Source organism: Poecilia reticulata, chromosome 11, assembly GCF_904066995.2.
Source record: "Poecilia reticulata chromosome 11, P_reticulata-male-v2, whole genome shotgun sequence".
Classification (NCBI taxonomy): Eukaryota; Metazoa; Chordata; class Actinopteri; order Cyprinodontiformes; family Poeciliidae; genus Poecilia; species Poecilia reticulata.
In genome coordinates this window covers 18539338-18560715 of record NC_088840.1, presented here as the reverse complement: position 1 = coordinate 18560715, position 21378 = coordinate 18539338, and the positions used below count along the sequence as shown (strand labels likewise).

General features: G+C 44.6%; 1 protein-coding gene across 1 annotated transcript; it reads left to right on the top strand.

The window, feature by feature from the left end:
* Positions 1-1322: 1322 nt before the first annotated feature.
* LOC103472669 (adhesion G protein-coupled receptor B1) lies at positions 1323-21130 on the top strand. The gene is made up of 32 exons (XM_008422456.3): positions 1323-1878; positions 4470-5346; positions 6093-6242; positions 6335-6433; positions 6527-6688; positions 6815-6979; positions 8053-8217; positions 8298-8462; positions 8562-8663; positions 8754-8860; positions 8954-9148; positions 9270-9338; positions 10277-10385; positions 10528-10671; positions 10764-10833; positions 10943-11045; positions 11447-11490; positions 12835-12961; positions 15799-15902; positions 16011-16113; positions 16223-16373; positions 16492-16561; positions 16652-16718; positions 16814-16899; positions 17010-17181; positions 17317-17412; positions 17524-17563; positions 17658-18274; positions 18381-18416; positions 18522-18626; positions 18844-18894; positions 19107-21130. The coding sequence occupies exons 2-32, from the start codon at positions 4644-4646 to the stop codon at positions 19302-19304; spliced, it is 4575 nt and encodes a 1524-aa protein (XP_008420678.2). The 5' UTR covers positions 1323-1878; positions 4470-4643; the 3' UTR covers positions 19305-21130.
* The last annotated feature ends 248 nt before the right edge of the window (positions 21131-21378 follow it).

Below are 21378 nucleotides of genomic sequence, written 5' to 3'. Positions count from 1 at the left end.
CACACTTCGAGAACTACCCAGGTCCGCCCACAAAACCCCGGAGAGGGAGAGAAACCAACCAGAAAGGCATGGAGGGAGGAGCGCCTGTTCCTGTGTGCACAAGCCTCGTTGTGTATGTGAGTGTGGGTTTCAGGGAGAAACGAGTGAGTGAAGGACAGACAGGTTTGCATCATAGCACTCCCTGCCGGGTATCGAGACCCAAAAGTGCCAATATTACAATAAATAAATTATTTATCGTGTATGTTATAGGTTGAATAAGATATGATTACAGAAATGTGCCTGGAACTTATTAAATACAGAACAAATATAATTTAGTTAAACAAATGAATCATTTAAACTTGTATTCACCAAAATATCTAATATTTTTGGTGTTCATTTTCTTTTTTCTGTGCATTTTCAAACAAGTTAAAATGTCACTATAGTTTATCAGATGCAGACTAACTTTTGCTTGATTGATTGATCTGCACAGCAGTTTTAAGTGCAGACCAATCGCCTTGTCTGTATGACTTTGATTAGGTAAGTTTAACATTAAATAAATGTGCGGCAAGTATTATATTTGTATACATTTAAATAATTATCAGTCTGCATCTATTTAATAATTTCCTATTTTATTTAAATTGTCGCATGCATAAATATTCATTGCACACATTTTTATTTAATTATTTTAATACTTTTATTTATTTATTATTTAACTGTAAAACTTTTGACTCTCCACACTGCATGCTCTGCAGCATCTCTAACACACGTAATGTCATTTTCTACTCTCCAAAGAGGGAGTCGTACTTTTAACACCCCGGGTGGTCGCGCACACAAAGTCACAAATGCAATGTTTTTGGAAGCCGGATAAATAAACACATCGCGCGTCTCTGTGCAAACGTTTGCGACGACATTGAGAATCGTCGCATTGCCATTCATCTGAGGAAAACAATTGATTTCCCTTCATTGCGTCCCCCTGCTGCACACCTATTCCGTTGATCCTCTTTCCGGTACCTTTGGCTGTGCGTTCATATCTGCGTAGTTTGCTCTTCATTATCGTTTGTCTCCCTGCAAAGATCCCTCCCCTCCTCGCTCGGTTCTGCTCCCTCCCTCCTCCGTGCGCTGACACACCGCCGCTCTCACACTTCCGCGCGCACGCCGGCGCACGCGCTCGCACACACAGCCGCGGCTCCTCCGCACACTCGCCACACACTCTCCTCCCGCCCTCCCTTCCCCTCTCCGATGATGCTGTCTCATTCACTTCGCTACTCCATCCACGCACTGACTCCCAACTTCAAGCCATGGGAGGGGCGGGGTGGGATATATAGCTCCGAGTGGAGGCCACGAGCTACACTGAGACTGGACCCACTTGCAGTGCAAAGACCACAAGCAAGAAGACTCCGAAGCCGGGAGTAGAAGTACCAACATTTTTTTTCTTCATTCTGGAGCTTAGAGAGAAACAAAGACAAACGAGAACGGACTTTCTGCTGGAGCTCCGACAACAACCAATTTGTCCCTTCGCTATACGCCGCTTCCTTCTTCTTGGATAGGCTATAGCAGCTAAACGAAGTTGGTAGTAAACTCTTTGGAGTTTGGTTAGAGTCGCATTCAATTTTTTCTTTGCTTGTGAGAGTGGACTGCACTGAAACTTGGGATCGATCCCCGCTCTGGGGTTCGAGTGTTTGGACCTGGCGCATCCTTTCGGCGGTCTCCACAGAGCTGCGAAAGTTTTTGGCCAGGAGCGCAGATCTCAAGACTTCGAGGTCTAGTCAGACTTTTTTTTTTCTTTCTTCTTTTTCGAGAGACGAAACTCAGCAGCTGCTACCAGATCCGAGCCGCGAGACGACTGGACCGGTCCGGTTAGAGAGCCGCTGACAAAGACTTCAAAGAAGAATTTTCGAGGTAAGGAGAAAGTGGAAAGTATTTGATGAATCGTCTGAAAGTGTTTTTGTCTTCACGGTGAAGTTCTGAAGTGAGGATGAGTGATGCGAGTGCGAACGCTTCCTCTGCTTTTAAAAGTTGTTGTGTCGCTGTCCGCGGTGCTGAAACTCTGAAACTTTGTCTGAACTGCCTCGCATTGAGATCCGCTCCACTGACTTTGAATGTTTCGGCTCCTACATGCATCAACCTGACAACAGCTTCTTACTTTAATGCAGTTTTAAATTGTTTTGAACTTGCACTCACACAATGTTACGATTAAAGTAGTATTGTGCTTGCCATTGTGTAGACAGATGAGGCAGGAGAAAGTTGTACTGAGGCAACAGGCTGCTTCGTTGAACTTTCTGGTTTCCTTTCATTTTTGAATTATTACAAAATATTTGAGCGTTGTTGCAGAAGACTGACACTGATTAGCTACAATGCAACAATATTGATACTATGTCTTTAAGTTTAAAGGTGGATCTTTCTCAGTCACCTGGATTGGATTTGCATGACTTATTCACTTCATTTCATAGCTATGCAACAAATGAGCTTTGATGCAAAAATCTCATTAAACCTACATACTCAGGTATTTTCTGCAGTATGCAACACATTGTTTTTGCCTTTTGCGGAAAACGTTTGGTTTCCTGCAGAGCCTTAAAGTTTACGTTCATGCACATTTGCAGATTTTTTTGCAACGGCTGCAGCAACAACAAAAAAAAGAAGAAACACGAGCTTTTCTTCAAAGTAAAAATACATTACTAAGTGCAAAAACAGCTTCTGTTCAGAGCAAGACGAATGCTTGATCCAGACATCCTCAGTCTTTCTGCTGCACTGACCTGATGTTTTATCAAGTGAACAGTCAGTAAAGAAAGCATGACACCTTGTACAACATTCAGGCAGGATTTTACTAACAGAACAACCCATGCTGACTTTGAGGGTGCATTGATGGTACATGGTTTGACTCATAAAACTCAGTCTGTAAGATTTCACCTGTCACTTCAAGTCATGACACATCCAAGCACTTTCTGTATTCTTTTACAACGATTTGCTTGTTTAACTTCATCCCTTCATCTGTAGCTTCTAGAAAGTGTGCACCACGTCAGCAAGGACAGAAAGCATGTCACAGATGGCAAATGTGGAGATTTTCACACCGTTCTGCAGAAAATAAGCTCTGTCTCCATAACAACAAACTGCCCGCTCTTTAGTCAGCCTGCTATGCACGAAATGTGTCGTTGACGACAGCAAATGGACAAGCGAGGAGGACGCGGTAGAAAGGTGTGGGGAGGGCGGGAGCAGTCGGGGAGGGGAGGGAGAGTTCTCCCGCCACAGCTGGACTTTTCTTTTCAAAGTCTTTCTCATCAGATGCCCATTCATGGAGCTTCCGGTTGCCAAGAGGGCTGGGAGGGGGCAGAGGAGAGAAAGACAGCCGCTGACACAAGGCAGAGGTCTCTACTGCATTGCTCATAGAAATGAGACGAGCTGAGAGGAGGGGTGGGGCGAGAGTGAGGCAGAGAGGCAGGAGAGATGAGATGGCTGTAATTATGAGTACTTAACTTGAGAAGTGCAGGTGCTTCTCACAGTCACTGCATATGCATTCGGCGTGCTGCCGCCTCTTTTGTCTTTATGATGAACCCACATTTAAATACAGGTTTCTGCAGCAGACTCTGAAATAGCAATTAATTTGTCTCTAATAATCCATTTCCTGTTTCATAAACTGCACAAACTGCCATAAACTGTGAAGCGAGTGGTATAACAAAGACTAAGATGGAAAACATGATGAAGCAGAAAACTAGCTCTGTCTGAAAGTAAAACTTGTTGCTGAGCAACAGCTTTACTCTCTCCTGAGCGCCAGCGACCGTCTCCTTTATCCTGCTTTGCTTGAGTAATTCTGGGATTTAGACGGCGACTCTGCAGACCCATATGACTAGAAGAAGCGTGTTTGCAAGATAACAAAAAAAAAAAAAACCCGATGTATTACTCATATGCATAACAACCTTCTGCAGAGTGGTAGAAAATGCATGCATAAAACATACATTCTTTGAATGCATTCAACATAACGTGCAAAAGTCATAGTAATTAAGATCATTTTGCTTCATCCTCCCCTATGCAATGCTGGAAATATTCCCCATGTAATTTCTGAAATGCCAGTGCAGGGAATGTAAATACCCCTCACCATGGCTGCAGATTATTTTTTTATTCATTTTTTTCCCGCCTGTTTACTGCTTAATAAGAGGAGTGAATTGCACAAATAAGTTGCCAGTGGCGAAGCTTGCATGGACGTCAGACTGACGCACACAGTTAGGTGTGTGGGAGGAAAGAGCAAGAGCTCGGAGATACCACCTCGCTGTGAAGGACTGTAATTGCTCCGCCACAGCAATTATTTCCCGGAGAACAGGCATTTTAGATCATTCAGCGTAGCCTGAAACACTGTGATACAGATCAGACAGCAATCTCTACTGCATAAATATTAGCTTAACAATGGCTCCAATTAAAATGCATTGTATTCTGCAGTTCGTACCAATAACATGAAAGCAGTCTAATACACTTTTTTATTTTGTTTTTTTTTTCAACAGATCCCTCTCTGAGATAACAAATAGTTTGATGCATTAAAGCAAAGCTATTCTTCAGAAGGGTTTGCGAAGATAATCAAGAGATCTGAATCAAGTGCAGTAACTTGCAAGAAAGAAATCGAAGAAACAACAAAGTCAAACCCAGATTTCACCCAACACCAAACCTAAGCCGACCCAATGGCGTGGTCAGCTCTCAACGGCCCCTGCGTGGCCCTAATCCTGCTCTTCATCGGTTTGACCTCCTGCACTCCCTCTGGACCAGCCTCTGCGACCTGTGCCACCTTGGAGCAGAGTCGCTTCTTTGGCGTGTTCTCCTCTACGACCACCCTGCCTTCCGCTCCTTGCTCCTGGACCCTGCAGAACCCCGATCCACGCCGCTACAACGTCTACATGAAAATCACCAAGCCCACTGACTCCTGCGTGCCCCGCCAGATCAAGACCTTCCAGTTCGACTCCTTCATCGAGACTTCTCGCACCTACCTGGGTATGGAGAGCTTCGACGAGGTTGTCAGGCTTTGCGATGCTTCCACTGCCGTCACCTACCTGGAGTCAAGCAAGCAATTCCTGCAGATCCGCAAGGTGGCCCCAAGGAACGCGCTGGAGGTTGTTGGGCAAGAGCAAGGTGTCAGCGAGTTCAAGGCCGAGTTTCTGGTTGTGGGGAAGAGGAACCCAAGCATGCCCGCCTGCCAGATGTTGTGCCAGTGGTTGGAGAAGTGCCTGAACAGCAGCACCCATGATTATCCCTGTGGCATCATGAACACCCCCTGCCAGTGCTGGGAGGCCCCCAAGAGGAAGCCAGGAAGCTGCTACCGGGGCGGCGTCTACGTGGAAAAATGCACTCCTGTTCCCAAAGACAACGGACGTGATGCTGAGATTATCAGTAAGCATGATTCGGGTTATATACTTTGAAAAGTGCAAAAGAAAACAACACAGAAAACACAAGTCTCATGATCAAAACAGTTAAATTAGCTTAGTAAAGGAGTCAAGTTCTCCAAAACTAAGCCGCTCTGCAGGTTGCAATCTCCCACTGCTTCAGCGGTGTGTCTAAACAGCTGCTGGGAGCAATGATCCATGCCTGCAGAGCCAGAGTTCTTGCTCTACAACCCCACAAAATAATGAGAAGCAAATCAAGGCTGTTAGGGATATTTGATGTTGCATCTTTAGAGCTAAGTAGCATCACCTGCTGCACCTCACACATTGCTCAGCTTTGCACCAAGACATGCACAGAGAGCCTGTTTGTGTGTCAGGCTGGAAAGGAACACAAAGACCTCACAGTCGGCTGCCAGCAGAAATCGAAGAACTGCACTAGCTGTATCCATAGCAACAGGCACTCACACACACACACACACACCATTCTGACAGAGGTTTGCACCAAGTGGATAAAAGCAAACATTTTCAAATAAAAATGTCTATCCACTAGATAGCACCATTCTGCTCACAAAGAAACATCCTTGCTCATTTTATACACGTGAAGAAAATATTACTCAATTCCTGTTCGAAAACCCGAAGTTAGAAAACTGAATCATGCTTTACACAAAGGCAGTAATAATGTTTCAAACTGCTGTAATTTTTTTCTCAACTCTTCTCAACAAGTATCCTCTCGTTTTTTTTTATGTCCTCCTGCAGAGAGCTGGGCAGGCTGGGGCCGCTGGTCCGTATGCAGCCAAGAGTGTGGCGGCGGAGTCCAGGTGCGCAGCCGAACCTGCCAGCCCGAGGATGGAGTGTGTGAGGGAACAGTGGAGGAAGGCCGTGCCTGCAACCCTCAGCTTTGCATTGGTAAGCTATAATTTTGTCATTAAATCAAAAAACACTGCTGCAGGTGGCTGGGCTTTCAATCCATAATTATGCAATTCATTTAACTCTCACAGGCAAAGAGAGGAACAGAAGCCAAGGTCTGCGTGCCATCATCGGTCTGAAAAGAGACAGCGCTGATGAGTCAAACCCAGGAGCTGTAGCAACTCAAACAGGTGAGATAACAACAAGGTCCTGCAACAAACAGATGACTAAAGTGAAGCAATGCAATCCCCTAACCTTTAGAGTGTTTAATGTTCTCATAACAGATGCAAAGACAGATGAGTGGGCCTCTTGGAGCCCATGTTCAGTCTCCTGTGGGGAGGGCTGGCAGAGCCGTTCCCGCCTCTGTGCCACTTCTTCCTTCACCACCCAGTGCACCGGACCCCTGCGCGAGAACCGACAATGCAACAACTCAGTTGTCTGCCCTGGTGAGTCTTTGAGTCTTATATGAGCACAGCAGAGACACTGAATTATGCCTGCAGAAGTCTGAAACTTTTCAAGTTTTCAAAGATGAAGTAAATCATAAATTAAGTATATTCATCATATGTTTACAGTGGATGGTGCTTGGGATGAGTGGACCCCCTGGAGCCTGTGCTCCTCCACATGCGGCCGCGGTTACCGTGACCGTACCCGCACCTGCAAGCAGCCAGAGAATGGAGGACAGCCTTGCCGCGGCCCCACAAGACAAACCAAGTTCTGCAACATCGCTGTCTGCCCAGGTGAGCTGCATATCTGGCTGTATTACTTTAAAAAAAAAATCTAAATATTCTCTCCAGAGTCCAGATTGTTCTGTTAAAAGTTCTCAATAACAAGTTCAGGATGTGATGCTTAACCCTTCATCTGACTGATTCATATATGAGAGCCTAATTAAGTTACCTAATTGTGTCTGCATCATCACAAGGGCAAAGGCAGGTTGCAATTTCATCTGACTCACCAGAATAAAAGCGTCTGTGGATGTTAGTCAGTGGCCTCCCAACAGCTGCCTGTGACTCACTCTGTGCTCATTCATGGTCACTTGACCAAGTTTAAGTCGCTCTCCTATTGAGCCACCTACTCATGTGCAGAAAAGTTTTACCTCTAAAGTTACTGCAGCGCCAAGTTGATTTAATCCCCGTGTCTAATTGTCGTCATTTACGCGTGGTTTTTATGTAGGTGTGTCTTTTTAAAATTGGTATGGATTTGTTGCAGTTGCACCTCAACACCACCAGGTGTCTCTGTTTAACAAAATAAAAAAAGAAACCGGGAAAATGGGGGGAAAGTCATTACTTCAAGATGATTGTGTATTTTAGTTGAAACTCAAAGGAAATTAAGTTTGTGATTACCAGCAGATTTGGCTGTAATAGAAACGTTATGTCAACATCCACTTTGGCTTAGTAATAAGTGCAATTAAATTGTTTTTACATGTATCTTAATATGTCCTGAGCTTGTAGCAAGGTTCCAATATAAATGACCAATTTATTTATCATTAAATGAATATTATTTTTTCTTATTAATCTGTCACTCAGTTTAATTAAAAACTCAAAACTGTAATTGCATCCATAAATTGTCTGAAATGATGATCCAGTTTAAACTTCCAAATTGCTAATTAGAGTTTGAACTTGATAGTTGAAGGGCGCATAACAGAGATCCATCCAACTTTCTGTTCTGCCTAAGCTCAGCTTAACTGGGTCATGATGGGAGATGTTAATAGCATCAGTGAGTTTGTCAAGATGTCTGGTGTGGCCCGTGGGTCTGTTTTGTCCTTGCCATCCTCATAACTCTTCTTTATGCACGCTCCTCTGCTTCCCTCTAGTGGACGGATCCTGGAATGAGTGGTCCGCCTGGAGTTCCTGCTCTGCCTCTTGCTCCAACGGCACCATGCAGAGAACCAGGGAGTGCAACGGGCCATCTTATGGCGGCTCAGAGTGCCACGGAGGCTGGAAAGAGACAGCAAACTGCTTCCTGAAGGATTGCCCCGGTGAGTTATAAAGTACATCCCAGATCCAAGTTTTGCTTTTCATTTAACAGGGTCAGAATTAATGGTGTTTTTGTCTATAGTTAATGGAACCTGGCATCCATGGAGCTCATGGGGAAGCTGCAGCAAGACCTGTGGTGGAGGCATCCAGCAGAGACAGAGAGTCTGTGAGGGGCCTTTCTTTGGAGGAGAGTCTTGCCCCGGTGACACCAGAGAGCAAAAGCGCTGCAATGAGAAGAGATGCCCTGGTTAGTGTCTGCAGCACAACAGATTCATGCCATCTTTTCACAAATCCAAAAGCAAACAGGAAACTTATCGTGCAACAACTGGTTGTGTGTTTTTTTTAGAGCCCCATGAGATCTGTCCTGAGCACAACACCGGAGACATTGTTTGGAAGAAAACCCCCGCTGGAGATGTCGCTGCTGTTTCCTGCCCCGCTGATGCTTCAGGTACTTTGACAGCCTGGAAGCTAACTTTGCACTTTAGAGTTTCAAATATCTGTTTAAAACTAAACTAAGAGCTCTCCATCTCATCAACAGGTCTTATTCTCCGTCGCTGTACCCTTGATGAAAGAGGTTTTGCTTCTTGGGAGAACCCCATTTACACCCAGTGTGTTTCTAAGAACTACGAGAACATTCAGATGCTGGTATGCCCCCTTAAAATTATCAAAAAACTGCTGCTGATTGGATTTAATGTGAAGTAAAGCATTAGAAATAACCTTTTAACTCTGTCTCTGTAGTCAAGGGACTACACCACCAAAGCGCAGATCGGGCAAAGCGTTGATGGCGTTGCCGAGGTGATTTCCCGCGTGAGATTTTCCTCTGATGAGAAAGCCAAGTACAGCGGTGACCTTTTGGCCATAATGGAGATCTTGAAGAACACCACAGAGTTGTACAAGGCAACCAGGCTGAGGCTGAGCAACGCCGACGTCGAGGTAAGCTCCAACTGAGATCCATACATTTTGGAGTTCTACATTTTTAAGGAACAAATTGCATCTAAACAAGATGGGCTTGGTGTCTTCTCACACCTCTACCTTTGTATTTGATGATTTGCAGAACTACGTCCAGACCATCAGCAACCTACTGAAGGAGGAACATCATGACAAATGGGAAGAGGCACAACTGGTATGTGATAACGAGGTGTGACTGTCAGAGTGCACAAAGGGAATAAGTCTATTATATTGAAGTTGCCTAAATAGGATGAGCAGCGTGGAGAGTAAATCTCAGAAAAAACTTATAAGAGACTGTACAAGTATCAACAAAATCAGGACATAGAATACATGTGCAGTGGAAATATTTATTCATCTAAACCTTTTAATTTAAGCAGAAGTTTCAAAGCAAAAGCGTTAGATGAGATGTGCAGGCATTTACTCATCCAGTTAGTTAAACTCAGATTAGCCCAAACAGAACTTTGTCACGTTTGGCCAACTGTCGACAAACCACCTCCGCGCTCCAATGACGCTTGTAATGTTCCTGCAAGTTTCCCAAGAAAGACCAGCCTCCGAAAAAAAATAAAAAAATTGTAATAAACACACACTGTCATGCACAAACTGATCTGAGAGCAGGAGGGCGAGTTACCGAGGCCACTGCCTCTCTGAATCAGGGAAAATCACTACTCCCACTCTGCAATCTGTGCGTCTCTGTGCCATCCCACATACTGATGGCCACTGCTGTATAGAAACACAGACAGAACATCGCATGCAGAAGCACACGGCTCGCGCCCACATCGCTGCTTCTCTGCGTCAGAGACACGCAAGTCAGGTGGCCCTCCCTTTTCACTGAGAGAAAAAGAGAAAGGACCGTAATAAAATAGAGAGTATGAATCAACAGCCTGGCCTTTTATGGTTGTACGGAAGTTCTGGGGTTGCATAGCAGCAAGAGTTGTGCGTTTTCCCTGCTTTTTTCTGTCAGCCTCTGTGCACTCTGAAATAATAAGTACTGGCTGGAACCTGCGCATCCATAATAATCATTAAACTGGCTGTGCTTGACTGAGCAAATAAACCAGATTTATACGCTGCCATATTTTAATGTTCTTCTTTTTGTCTCCATCTTCTCTCACTTAGATGGGTGCCAATATCAAGGGGTTCCTCCGCCTTGTCGAGGAGTTTGTGAACATGATCGGAGTGCAAATGAGCGGCTTTCAGGACATTTACGAAGTCACTGAGAATCTAGGTGAGCCCAGTTAATTTGTCTTCTTTTCGTTGTTCAATCAACGCCCGAATGCATTAATTATTCGACTCCATCAGCTGCTAGAACCTACAAGTGCGTTCTGCTAACAAAGTCCCCTTTGTATGTTGTCATTTGTGCCTTTCAGTGCTGAGCATCCACAAGCGCCCAACGACCACCAGCTCCAACTTCACCTTCCCTGTGAAGGGCTGGAGAGGGAGGCCGGACTGGGTCAGTACCTCAGAGGAGAAGATCTCAGTTTCCCGTGACGCTCTGTCCCTTAGATCCGCCGGTAAGATCATACAAATGTAACATTTTGTCAAACAACAAACCAGCGGTGGGTTTGCCTGGGAGACTGAGCGAGATTGTTTTCGTTTTTTCCAGATGCCAATGATGCTTTTGTGACCGGCATTGTCTTGTACAGAAACCTTTCTTCAGTTATGTCCTTCCAGAGGTAACATTGCTCTGTTTAATCATTACCACTCCATCTTCCTGCAGTACAATTCACAGTCTGACACATCTAAGATCGAGCTTTGACAGTGAGGTGTGCTCTTCCTCCACAGTAACACCACCCTGTTCAACTCCAAGGTGGTGACCGTGATTGTCAGCCCCGCCCCGACTTTCCTGTCGACCCCCGTTGAGGTCGAGTTCCCCCACCTGCGCAACGTGAGTCCCTAATGATCAACCTAATGGAAAAATATCAGCCTCCCTGTGGGTGTTTGTGCAGCACAATGCAGAGAGACTGACATTTCCCTGACATTTGCTGCGACACTTTGACTTTTGCGTCGGCTTGCGGCCGCTGAAGCCCAGAGAAAATCTCATAAGCGACCAAACGGCCCCTCGATGATGAGAAATCATGCGCAATAATTGGAGTCTGCAGCTGATAAGTGGCTGCTTTTGGTTTCATTAATGCATCACAAAGCAAGGGGGTGAAAAAATGTGGGCATGTGGCTACCAGCAAGCTGTTGCATCTCACACGTTTTGTAGTAAGGTGTCCCAGCCTACATGCTTTCCTTTTCTACAGAGATTCCTCACACTAACCGTCTCCATCTGCCTCTTCTTTGCAGGACACCATCAATGAAACATGCCTCTCATGGGACGAGAGCGAAACGTAAGTGTTAACTGATGCTTTTTTTTCTTTTTTTTCCTTGAATGTGCATCTGACCATCGCTTTCATCGATTTTTTTTCTTGTGAAAGGGATGGCCTTTCCGGTTAAAATGGTTCTGCCTGTCTGGTTCACATCTGTCACCATTTACACAAACTTGTAAGAGGAAAGGCAATGGTCATTCCATCTTTTTCATGTCAGTCCTTTATGACAAGGCAGACAAAGAAAAACCAGTACATGTGCAAGCTGACCCCTCAGTCTCAGACTTAATCACCTGTCTGACACACTTACAGACAGCCAGACAGAGTCCAGAAATCAAAGCCCCAGTCACCCACAGAGGGTGGCTTCAAACTCATTTCAGTCTTCACAGTTACCGACACTTTAAATCATCCAATTTCAACCACCTATTTACAGGGGTGGACTTCTTGAGCTTTGAAAGATATATGCAAGAACAATAAGAGATAAAAAAATAAAAAAAAATGCACCACAACCAGTCCTTGTCACACAGCAGCCAGAGCTGAGGTAAGCAAGATTAGGGAAGAAAATGTAATTACCTCGTAAACTTTCAGAGGGGGGCCCATACGCCTTCAGTCAAATTAGATTCAGTTTAAACAGCAAATGTGATTAATGCACCAATAGAGACAGGATGAAGCACTGGCTAACAGCAGAGTTTGGGGGATGGGGGACTCTTCATCTGAAGAGCTCCATTCCCAGAACCACTGAACTGCATCCTTCTAATATATGCAAAACTCTGCAACTTTCCATGGGAATTATACAGATATGCACTATGCAGCTTTACTCAGATGCTGCTCTAGGATAATAACCTGAACCTGCTGGGCTGGCTGTATGATGCCAATCAGCGGATGCAACAAAACAAATGCATGTGTTGCATATTATGAGCTCTCAGATGAGGGGAAAAAGTCCATAATTTATAATCCACGCTCTCCTTGAGGGGACACCTTGTTCCTTGCTTACCATGAGCCTGATTTAAATGTAATGAGGAAAGAGCGTGATAAGGATTATGCTAATTGTGGCATTTGTTAAGATCCGTCACTATTAAAATTCCAGTTAATCACATGCACATGGATCTTTAGATGCACTTTTGCATCCCAAGCTGATTAAAAACACGTATTATTTTTAGCTTCGAAATTAATTTTTGGAATCACATTAACGGATTACAAAAAAAAAAAAATCAAATTAATTTCTTCTTATCATTTATTTTTTGTAGATTCACCCCCATCTTCTCATCACGTATGTTTGTTTTGAAAAGCCACAAGGAAAACGCTCAGATCAGAGATTTGTCAGATCTCTCCTCTCTCCTAACTCCCCCTCTCCTCTCTCCTGTGCAGCTCCTCTCTTCTTGGCTCTTGGTCTGCTCGGAGCTGCAGAGCGGTGCCCGTTCATTCACACAGAACCAAATGCGTGTGTGACAGCCTCTCCACCTTCGCCATTTTAGCGCGCGTCAACTCCGACTCGGTAAGTCTCCCGTCTGTTCCCTGTAAGAGCCTGTTTTTCTTTCTTTTTTTTCTTTTTTCTTCTTCTTTCTTTCTCTTTGCCTTGACACGATATGCATGCTAAACGTCTTCTGCAGTGTGAATGCGGAGCAGCGGGTGAGCTGGTAGGGACTTGTTGTTTTCCAGTGAGGGGCTTTGCAGCAGCGCTCCTTTGTCTCCGCGCAGGTGCCGCGGATCCGAGGACCTGCTTGGTTTTTTTTTTCCTAATGAAAAAAAAAAAAAAGCAAAAACAAAACACAATCGAACAACATGTTGCCGTTATATTTTCTACTAAAAAGGTTAATGTTTGCAGAAGAATGATAACGTTATGCGTACAGTAACAAGGGCACGCAGAAGCGAGAAGTCACTTTAATATTGCCAAAAGAAAAAGAAAATGGGCAGTTGCTAATAATTGCTGTAATTTTGGCCATATTGCATGACTCTATGCCATGCACAAAAACGATATAGACTGTGCAGCCTCTACCCGCTGTCATCTTGAGGCATGAAAACCGCCAAGCAGAGGAAAAATACTGAGCTGAAATCTTCTCAACAAATATCGTTACCCCGATTTCCTCATTAATTTGCAGATCAACACATAACATTGCACCGCAGTCTATTAACTGGTAAAGCCTTCGTGTTTTTTTTTTGTGCTCCAACTTGTGTGCATCCCAGATTTGACTTGACTTGCTGTTGCCAGTCTGAACAACACCTCCCTCCTCCTCTCATCACAGTAGAAAAGAAAAAGAAAAAAAAAGGCAGCTGAGGCAATCATTCCCTCTGCCAATATCTCTGAATTCTCAATTACATGCACCCCACCCTCCTCCTTCTCCTGCTTCGACTTCTCCTTCTTCTTCTTTGAACGCAGCAGCTAAGATTTAAAATGCCAGAGAGGCAGACCAATGAGAAACAGACATCTGGTCATGCACTGATGGCAATGCACTCCTTTCTTTTTCTTCTTCTTCTTATCCCCCCTCCACCATTGCCTGCCTTTTCATCTATCCTTTGATGTGTACTGTGGACATTTCCAATAACAGTGTCTTCCATGAAGAGCACCATTGAGATTTGAGTGGCAGAAACAGGAAAGAGGGGGCGAGCATTGGAGGGGGGGATGGGGGGGGCAACCAGATGTTGCAGAGTGTTAGTTAGCTCTCATTTGATGTACTTGAAACATAATGGTCCCATAAAAGCATCCCAATATTCTTATAAGAGTAGGTACCCGTGACTACTCCTGATATATAATTTTAAAGCATGGGGAGGGTGGGAGGGCTCACTTAACACACTATTCAAAATGGGAGCACACGATCCGGTCAAGGACGTGCTTCATATCTAGGTCCAACTAGCTGTCTGGAGCTCACTTAGCCAAGGGAGCAAGATTCGACCCAGATACATAAAGAAAGGAAACGGTATCAACTGTATTACACCCCAGATTCCCTGCAAGCCCAGGCGGTGCGACAACTTGCCCCTCTGCTAACTGCCATCTGGTTGGGGATGCTGCTCATGTAGAGTTTGAAACAAATTTACCACACTAAATTAAGTCTCATTCTGCCACAGGCAAAATTCCCCATCTGTGCTTTGATATTCGGGAATCATCTTCACGTCGTGCTCATGAGCCGAGATGCTCCAACCAGACTTTTCGTGGCCAGTATTTGTGATTTTTCTTGAAGGTTTAACCTGCCAGTTATGATTTTCTTCCTAAGGGCCATAACACAAAAAATAGAAACGCATTTTTGCTGCGTCTCCAATGATGGAATTGAAGTTTTCAGCAAAAATAAATAAATTATCACTGCTTATCCATTAACCATAACAAAAACAACCATAAATGGTTCTTAGATTTGATGCATTTAATAGATATAAATAATTTTGACTCCAGAATCAATGAAAAAAATACATTATTCAATTCTGATCTTCTGCCAACTGACTGCTGTATTTCTACTTGTAATGCTTAAACAAGCTAAAAAAACTGCTAGTTTATTCCCCATCTTCTCTTTTCTAGGATATTTCATTATTCTCTTTTTAAGGACACATCACCGGTTTTCCATCTTTTCGCCCTGTTATAGTGCTATAATTACACCAAGGATGGAGCCTTAATATTTCTCATCCTGCTCACACGTTGAGGTGATGACAACTGTATCAGAGGTGTGAGAGTAGCTCAAAGCCTCATTAAAAGCCCGGAGAGTAAGTGTGAGCCACACGAGCACGGAGAACCAGCAATTAGTCGCCAAGAGGGTTTTGTGAAGCTGAGATTTGTGCGCCCAGGAGTGACCCGCTGGCACGCGCAGCGAGGCAGTAAAACAACCCCTGCCTCTGTCTAATCCAAACTAAGCTCGGCGCCAGGAGCCATGTCGAAGCACCGAGCGGTCAGCGCCGCTGGCGGCAGGAGCGGGCGCTAAGTTGCTGTCAGAGATCACAGGGAGGTGCTGGTGGCGGATTAATACACAGGTGATAATGGTCCACCTGTTCCCCAGCAGCTCCCCCCCTGAGGGGTAGAAGAGAAGCAGGTTGACATCAAAATATGTCCATTGAGGACATGCCAAACAGCATCTTCTCATCCCCTCTAAAGCTGACCGTTTGTTAGTTCGGCCTTCCATCTTTCTGACACGTTCACCTTGGGGTCACCTTGCCTGAGCCGTGGCCTGATTGTGCCATTCAGCTGTTTGCCTTCAGGGAGCTGTCTGCTCTTCTAGATAGCGCTCTTCCAGAGGCTTCCTATTCACTCTGGTGTTTGTGTGTGAGTGTAGCTGGTGTGCCTGGTGCGTGACTGCCTATGCGTGTTTGTAATCATCGCTAAGAGGCATTTTCCTGTTTTTCTTCCCTCTACAGAACATGGACAGAGCAAACCTCCCGTCCGTTACCCTCATCGTCGGCTGTGGGGTCTCTTCCCTCACCTTGCTGCTCCTCATCATCATCTACGTCTCGGTTTGGAAGTAAGCACGCCTTCGAGCAAATCGACCTCTGATGTTACATGATACGCAGTGATTTATCATCCAACCCCTAAACATTTCTCATATATATATTTTTTTTTTCATTTGCAGGTACATTCGCTCAGAGCGCTCTGTTATCCTCATCAACTTCTGCCTCTCCATTATCTGCTCCAACGCCCTCATTCTCGTCGGACAAACTCAGGCTCGCAACAAGGTAAGCCGCAATCCAAATCTAAGCCACAGAATCTAGATTATCTCTTGGAAACAGGTTTCTAACCGTTTCTTCTCTCTCTCTCTCTCTGCTTCATCCCGGTCCCCTGCAGGTGATGTGCACTCTTGTTGCTGCCCTGCTCCACTTCTTTTTCCTCTCCTCCTTCTGCTGGGTCCTGACAGAAGCTTGGCAGTCCTACATGGCTGTCACTGGTCGTCTGCGCAACCGCATCATCCGCAAGCGCTTCCTGTGCTTAGGCTGGGGTACGAGGACAAGTCTCTTATCGCGTCTCATTTCTTTTCAGCTTTGCGTAACTTTTTCTGTTGCAGCCTTTATCCTAATGGCAGTAATTGTAATGCTTTTTCTTTTTTTCCATTGCAGGACTTCCTGCTCTGGTAGTTGCCGTGTCCGTGGGTTTCACTAAAGCTAAGGGATATGGCACCGTCAGCTAGTAAGTTCCTATTCTCGCTTCGTAGTTTTCTTCTTCTGTTCATCATTTGATTAAACAATAATTAACATCGTCAATCCTTCTGTCTCATAGCTGCTGGTTGTCTCTTGAGGGTGGACTTCTCTACTCTTTTGTTGGCCCCGCCGCTGCTGTTGTTTTGGTTCGTGTCAAAGACTTCAATTTCCAAGTTTTAATGTGTTTCCTATTGTTGAACAGTTTCATTAACACATTTTGCTTTTTATTTTATTCAAACAGGTGAATATGGTCATTGGTATTCTAGTCTTTAACAAGCTCGTTTCCAAGGATGGCATCACCGACGTGAAACTGAAGGAGAGAGCTGGGTAGGTCTTTTCGGTCTTCACCATTCATGCCGTATTTACACTCAGCAGTCTAGAAATGAGACTCAACGACTAATCTGATGGGTTTTTTTTTCTTTTTCTTCATCCTTCAGGGCCTCACTGTGGAGCTCTTGCGTGGTTCTCCCCCTCCTCGCTCTCACCTGGATGTCTGCCGTCCTGGCCATCACCGACCGTCGCTCCGCCCTTTTCCAGATCCTCTTTGCCGTTTTCGACTCTTTGGAGGGTTTCGTCATCGTCATGGTCCACTGCATCCTGCGTAGAGAGGTAAGAAGGCAATAAAACCAAATGAATTGAAGGGAATAAAGATAAAAATGAAAGTTAATTTTATTGTTTTTTTTATCATGTTAAATGAGCTGGAATATTGTTAACAATTTCCTGAATTGTCTGTGTTTCCATTAGGTTCAGGAGGCTGTGAAGTGCAGAGTAGTTGACCGCAAAGACGATGGGAATGGAGACTCTGGCAGCTCTCATCACAATGGCCATCCTCAGCACATGGTGAATATCTTGGCCGATTGCCTTTTTAATGTCTTGAGTGCTTTTTGAATTTATTCCTAAATGAAAATATGCATGCATTAAGCACTAATAGGATTTTTGTTCTTTTATCAGCAGTCTGATAACGAAAAGGATGGGGACTCAAACAGACAAGGTAAGCCCAGCGCCCAAAACGTCTCGGCTTGAAACGTATCAGTTCAAGGAATTGTTCTAGGTTTTTTTAACTCTTTCATTGTTTTTCCTTAAAGGAATGAAGAGCTCTTCTGAAGAAAAGATGCCTCCCCCTCAGATGCCACTTCCCATGGGCTCCAACTTCCACACCCTGCCGTCCAAGGGCAGCCACATGCAGGCCGTTCCCGAGTACTCCAGCCACACGCTCACCCTGAAGAGAGAGAAAAGCCGCTTGGCCGGTGGAGTCGACCCGTCCTGCGGGAACCCCGTCTACGTCTGCGAGGGGGAGCTCTTCAAGCAGCTGGATGCGGACCTTGCTCTGGCTCAGGCCGAGGGCAGCATGTCCGACGGCAGCGGCTACGTCCTGATGCCCAACACTACGTCCACCCTGAGGTCCAAGCCCAAAGACGACGCCACAAAGTACAACATCAGCGTGGACCAGCTGCCGCAGGCCAGGCTCATGCACCTCGGTGGACCTTTTGCCGAGCCCCAGGCCGCCTTCGGGATGGGCTCGATCCCACCCGACCAGGTCAGCGTGTCCTACTCGGAGAGGGACTCGCCCATCCAGAACATCCACAACATGTCCAGCGAGTCGCACATCACCCACAGCAGCCTGGAGAACACCTTTGAGTCCATGAACTCGATGATGTCGAAGAGCGAGACCATTTCCACTCTGTCCATGAGCTCCCTGGAGGTAGGAAGAGGAAAAACCTGGTGCATTTCTGCATTTTCTAAAACATTACCAACATGTTTCAAAGTCTAAACTCCATCTTTTTTTTCTCTCCATTACTGATTTACAGCGACAGAAATCCCGTTATGCAGAGCTGGACTTTGAGGTAAATAGACCTTTAACTTGCTAATTAATCATTTCCTCCTCACAATTCACAACTCACATTTCTGGAGGTGCTAATTTTTTGCATATTGCTTTCTCTCTTCTTTAGAAAATCATGCACACCAAGAAGCGCCACCAGAACATGTTCCAGGACCTGAACAGGAAGCTGCATCACACCGAGAAAGACAGAGAGTCTCCTCCGTCTGACAGCAAGGTGAGACCTCATCAGATTACTGTCTCCATCTGCTTCCACTGTCATTTGCAGGAAATAACGAACAAATACTCAAAAAAAGAGGCAATAATCCCAGAAAAAAAGAAGATATTAAGAAAAAAAAAGACCTTATAAATAAAGAGCAACATAGTGTTTTGAACTAATGTTGTTGGTACCTAGAGGTCATTTGAATAAGGATGTATTTTCTTCCTTCTTTCAGTCTGTGAGATGGAGTGTGTCTTCCGGAGGAAGTGACAAAACAAACCACAGCGTGAGTGTTTATATACAACCTCACATTCCCTAAATGTCTTCCCCGTAGATGAGACACACCTTCAGATAGTTCAATGCCTCAAAGCGGGAGTTATTTCTCCCATTCCCATCATCAGAAGCTCATTTCACCTTTTGTAAAGTAACATAACGGATTTGCTCCAGCTTCATGAAGCGACACCAGTCCTAAACGCTCCTCTCTTTCTGCTCCGACAGGACAAACAGCAGCCTCCCATGGAGAGGTCGTGGGAAGGAGTCCGGGGAATTCCTCAGTCGCCCCCCGCGTGGGTACGCAAAGACATGGAGCCTCTCGCCGCCTCACCTCTGGAGCTTCACTCTGTGGAGTGGGAGAAGACGAGCACCACCATCCCACTGGTGGGGCAGGACATTATTGACCTGCAAACAGAGGTCTGAGGGGGATTAGGGGGGCCAAGCGAAGCCGCCTTGTTTCACCTCAGTCTCCTTTTTTGGTTTTGGGAATGGCATCCTTTCGCGGATGAAGATAGCGCAACCAAAAAAGGGAGGAAATGGGTCCCAGAATCATTGTCTTCAAACCCTCAGCCAGAGTGGGAAGGGCAGGAAGAGTGGTGGATGAGAGTGGGGGTTGATGGCGATGGGGATGTTTAATGTAGCTTCTCAGTGCGGACTCTCATCAGAGCTCCTAAAGCTCGAAGAAGGGGTTGGCGGAGCGATCAGTGGCGTCCACCGGCTGGACTGTCTGTGGCTCCATAGACGCTTCCCTCCCTCCCCCAACAGGGAGTTTTCCTGGACCCCCGCAGCCTGGGGTTTTCAGAAGATGTGCTTGACATGTCTGTGCTTCTCTTTTTTTTGCCTTCAAATCGACTTTGGAGAAAAAAACTAAGTAACATTGAAAATTTTAAAAGCGGCGCATGTCCTCCCTGCTTCTCGGGAGACGCAGCCGGGACTCTCTTCCAAAACAAGACGAAGGCAAAAGAAAAAAAGAAAAAAGGGATCGCAAAACTCCAATACTGTGCACTTTGATAGGTGGGCGCACACTTTTTCTTTTTTGTTTGTTTTTGTGCAGTGGGCTTTTTCTCCTCATATTGAGTTTGTTAGCACACAAATCCAACAATTTGGAGCAGAAAATGAGACTCTTTGCTGAGACTGAAACATTTCTGTCAAACTGGTTGTGCTAATCACTGTGTTTGTCATTACTATTATTGATTATTTCCAGTGCGATGTCTATATTTTTGATTTATCTCCCCTTTTAATCATTACTATTGTTTTCTGTTCCTACAATACAAAAAAAAATAACTGGATTTAGTGCATCCATAATGTGTTGTGAGCCCATATGGACTGCATCGGGAAAAACATTCTGAGTGGTGATGGAGGCGCTGGTTGGTTGAATTTCCTGGTTTCTACAGTATTCCGCTTCGATACCAAAACACCAGCACGGGAATGAACACGGGAATGAACACGGACTCTCACGCGGAAAGAGCAGTGCTTCTCTTGGGAATTGCTGGATGACTAACTGGCACAAAGACGCAGGCTCTTCCATGTCGTACATGCGGATTTTAAAAAGCCTTCTCATCATCGCCCTTTTTTGTTTCTCAGCCTTGCAGGACTCTTGGACTGAGCAGAGACTTCAACACATTTTGTGTTTTCAGCCATCAGTGTGTAACAGTGCAATATGATGGGCGCTTGATGCTCAAGCAATGACTGATATTATTGATCTAGGCAGAGTTTTTTCCTACCGATATTTCGAAACTTTTATACCATCTTCCATATATATTTACAGAGCACATAGATGCTTTATGAGAATATTGTATTAGGAATTTATTCACTAGAGATTTGTTTGCACAAGACTCCGTATTTGGAGTTCTCTGTGAAAGTTGATCTTACTTCTATATTTAAAAATAAAAAAGGTAATATAGAGTGAATGAGCCTCTGATTATCTCCTAACTGTTCTTCAGGATATTTGTTATTGCTCTCAGCTGTAAAGCAGTGGGTAATAGAACCTCATGTCTTCTGTAACAGTGTGTTACTATAACTCGACTGTATGTTCTACCAGCCAATTCCTAATGTCTTTTTTTTATTTGATTTGTTTGGGGGTTTTTTTTCAATTTTCTTGTCCTGCCTAAAACCCAATTTCAGTTACCTGTGTTGAGTATTTTCTTGTCAAGATTTCAGTTTTAAACTGTGTCGATGTACAGTTTTCACAGCACAAAAATGAATGTGAATTATTTCTAATAAAACACATCTATATCAAATAATATAAACCTTTTTCTCTTTTATTATATTTTCATCTTTAAACCATTTTAAGAGAAAAAAATGCCTGTGTTTTAGAGTCAAGTTGACTCTAATAATTTAGAATGGCTAATTCATTTAACTTAAATCAAAAAGCTAAACCTGCATCCCAATGAAAATAAAAATCAAAGTACTCAAAACAGGATGGTAAATAACGCTGCAACTCAGCATTTTTAATGTAGAAATCTTGTGTTGTGGCCAAGAAAAATCCTTCAGATGA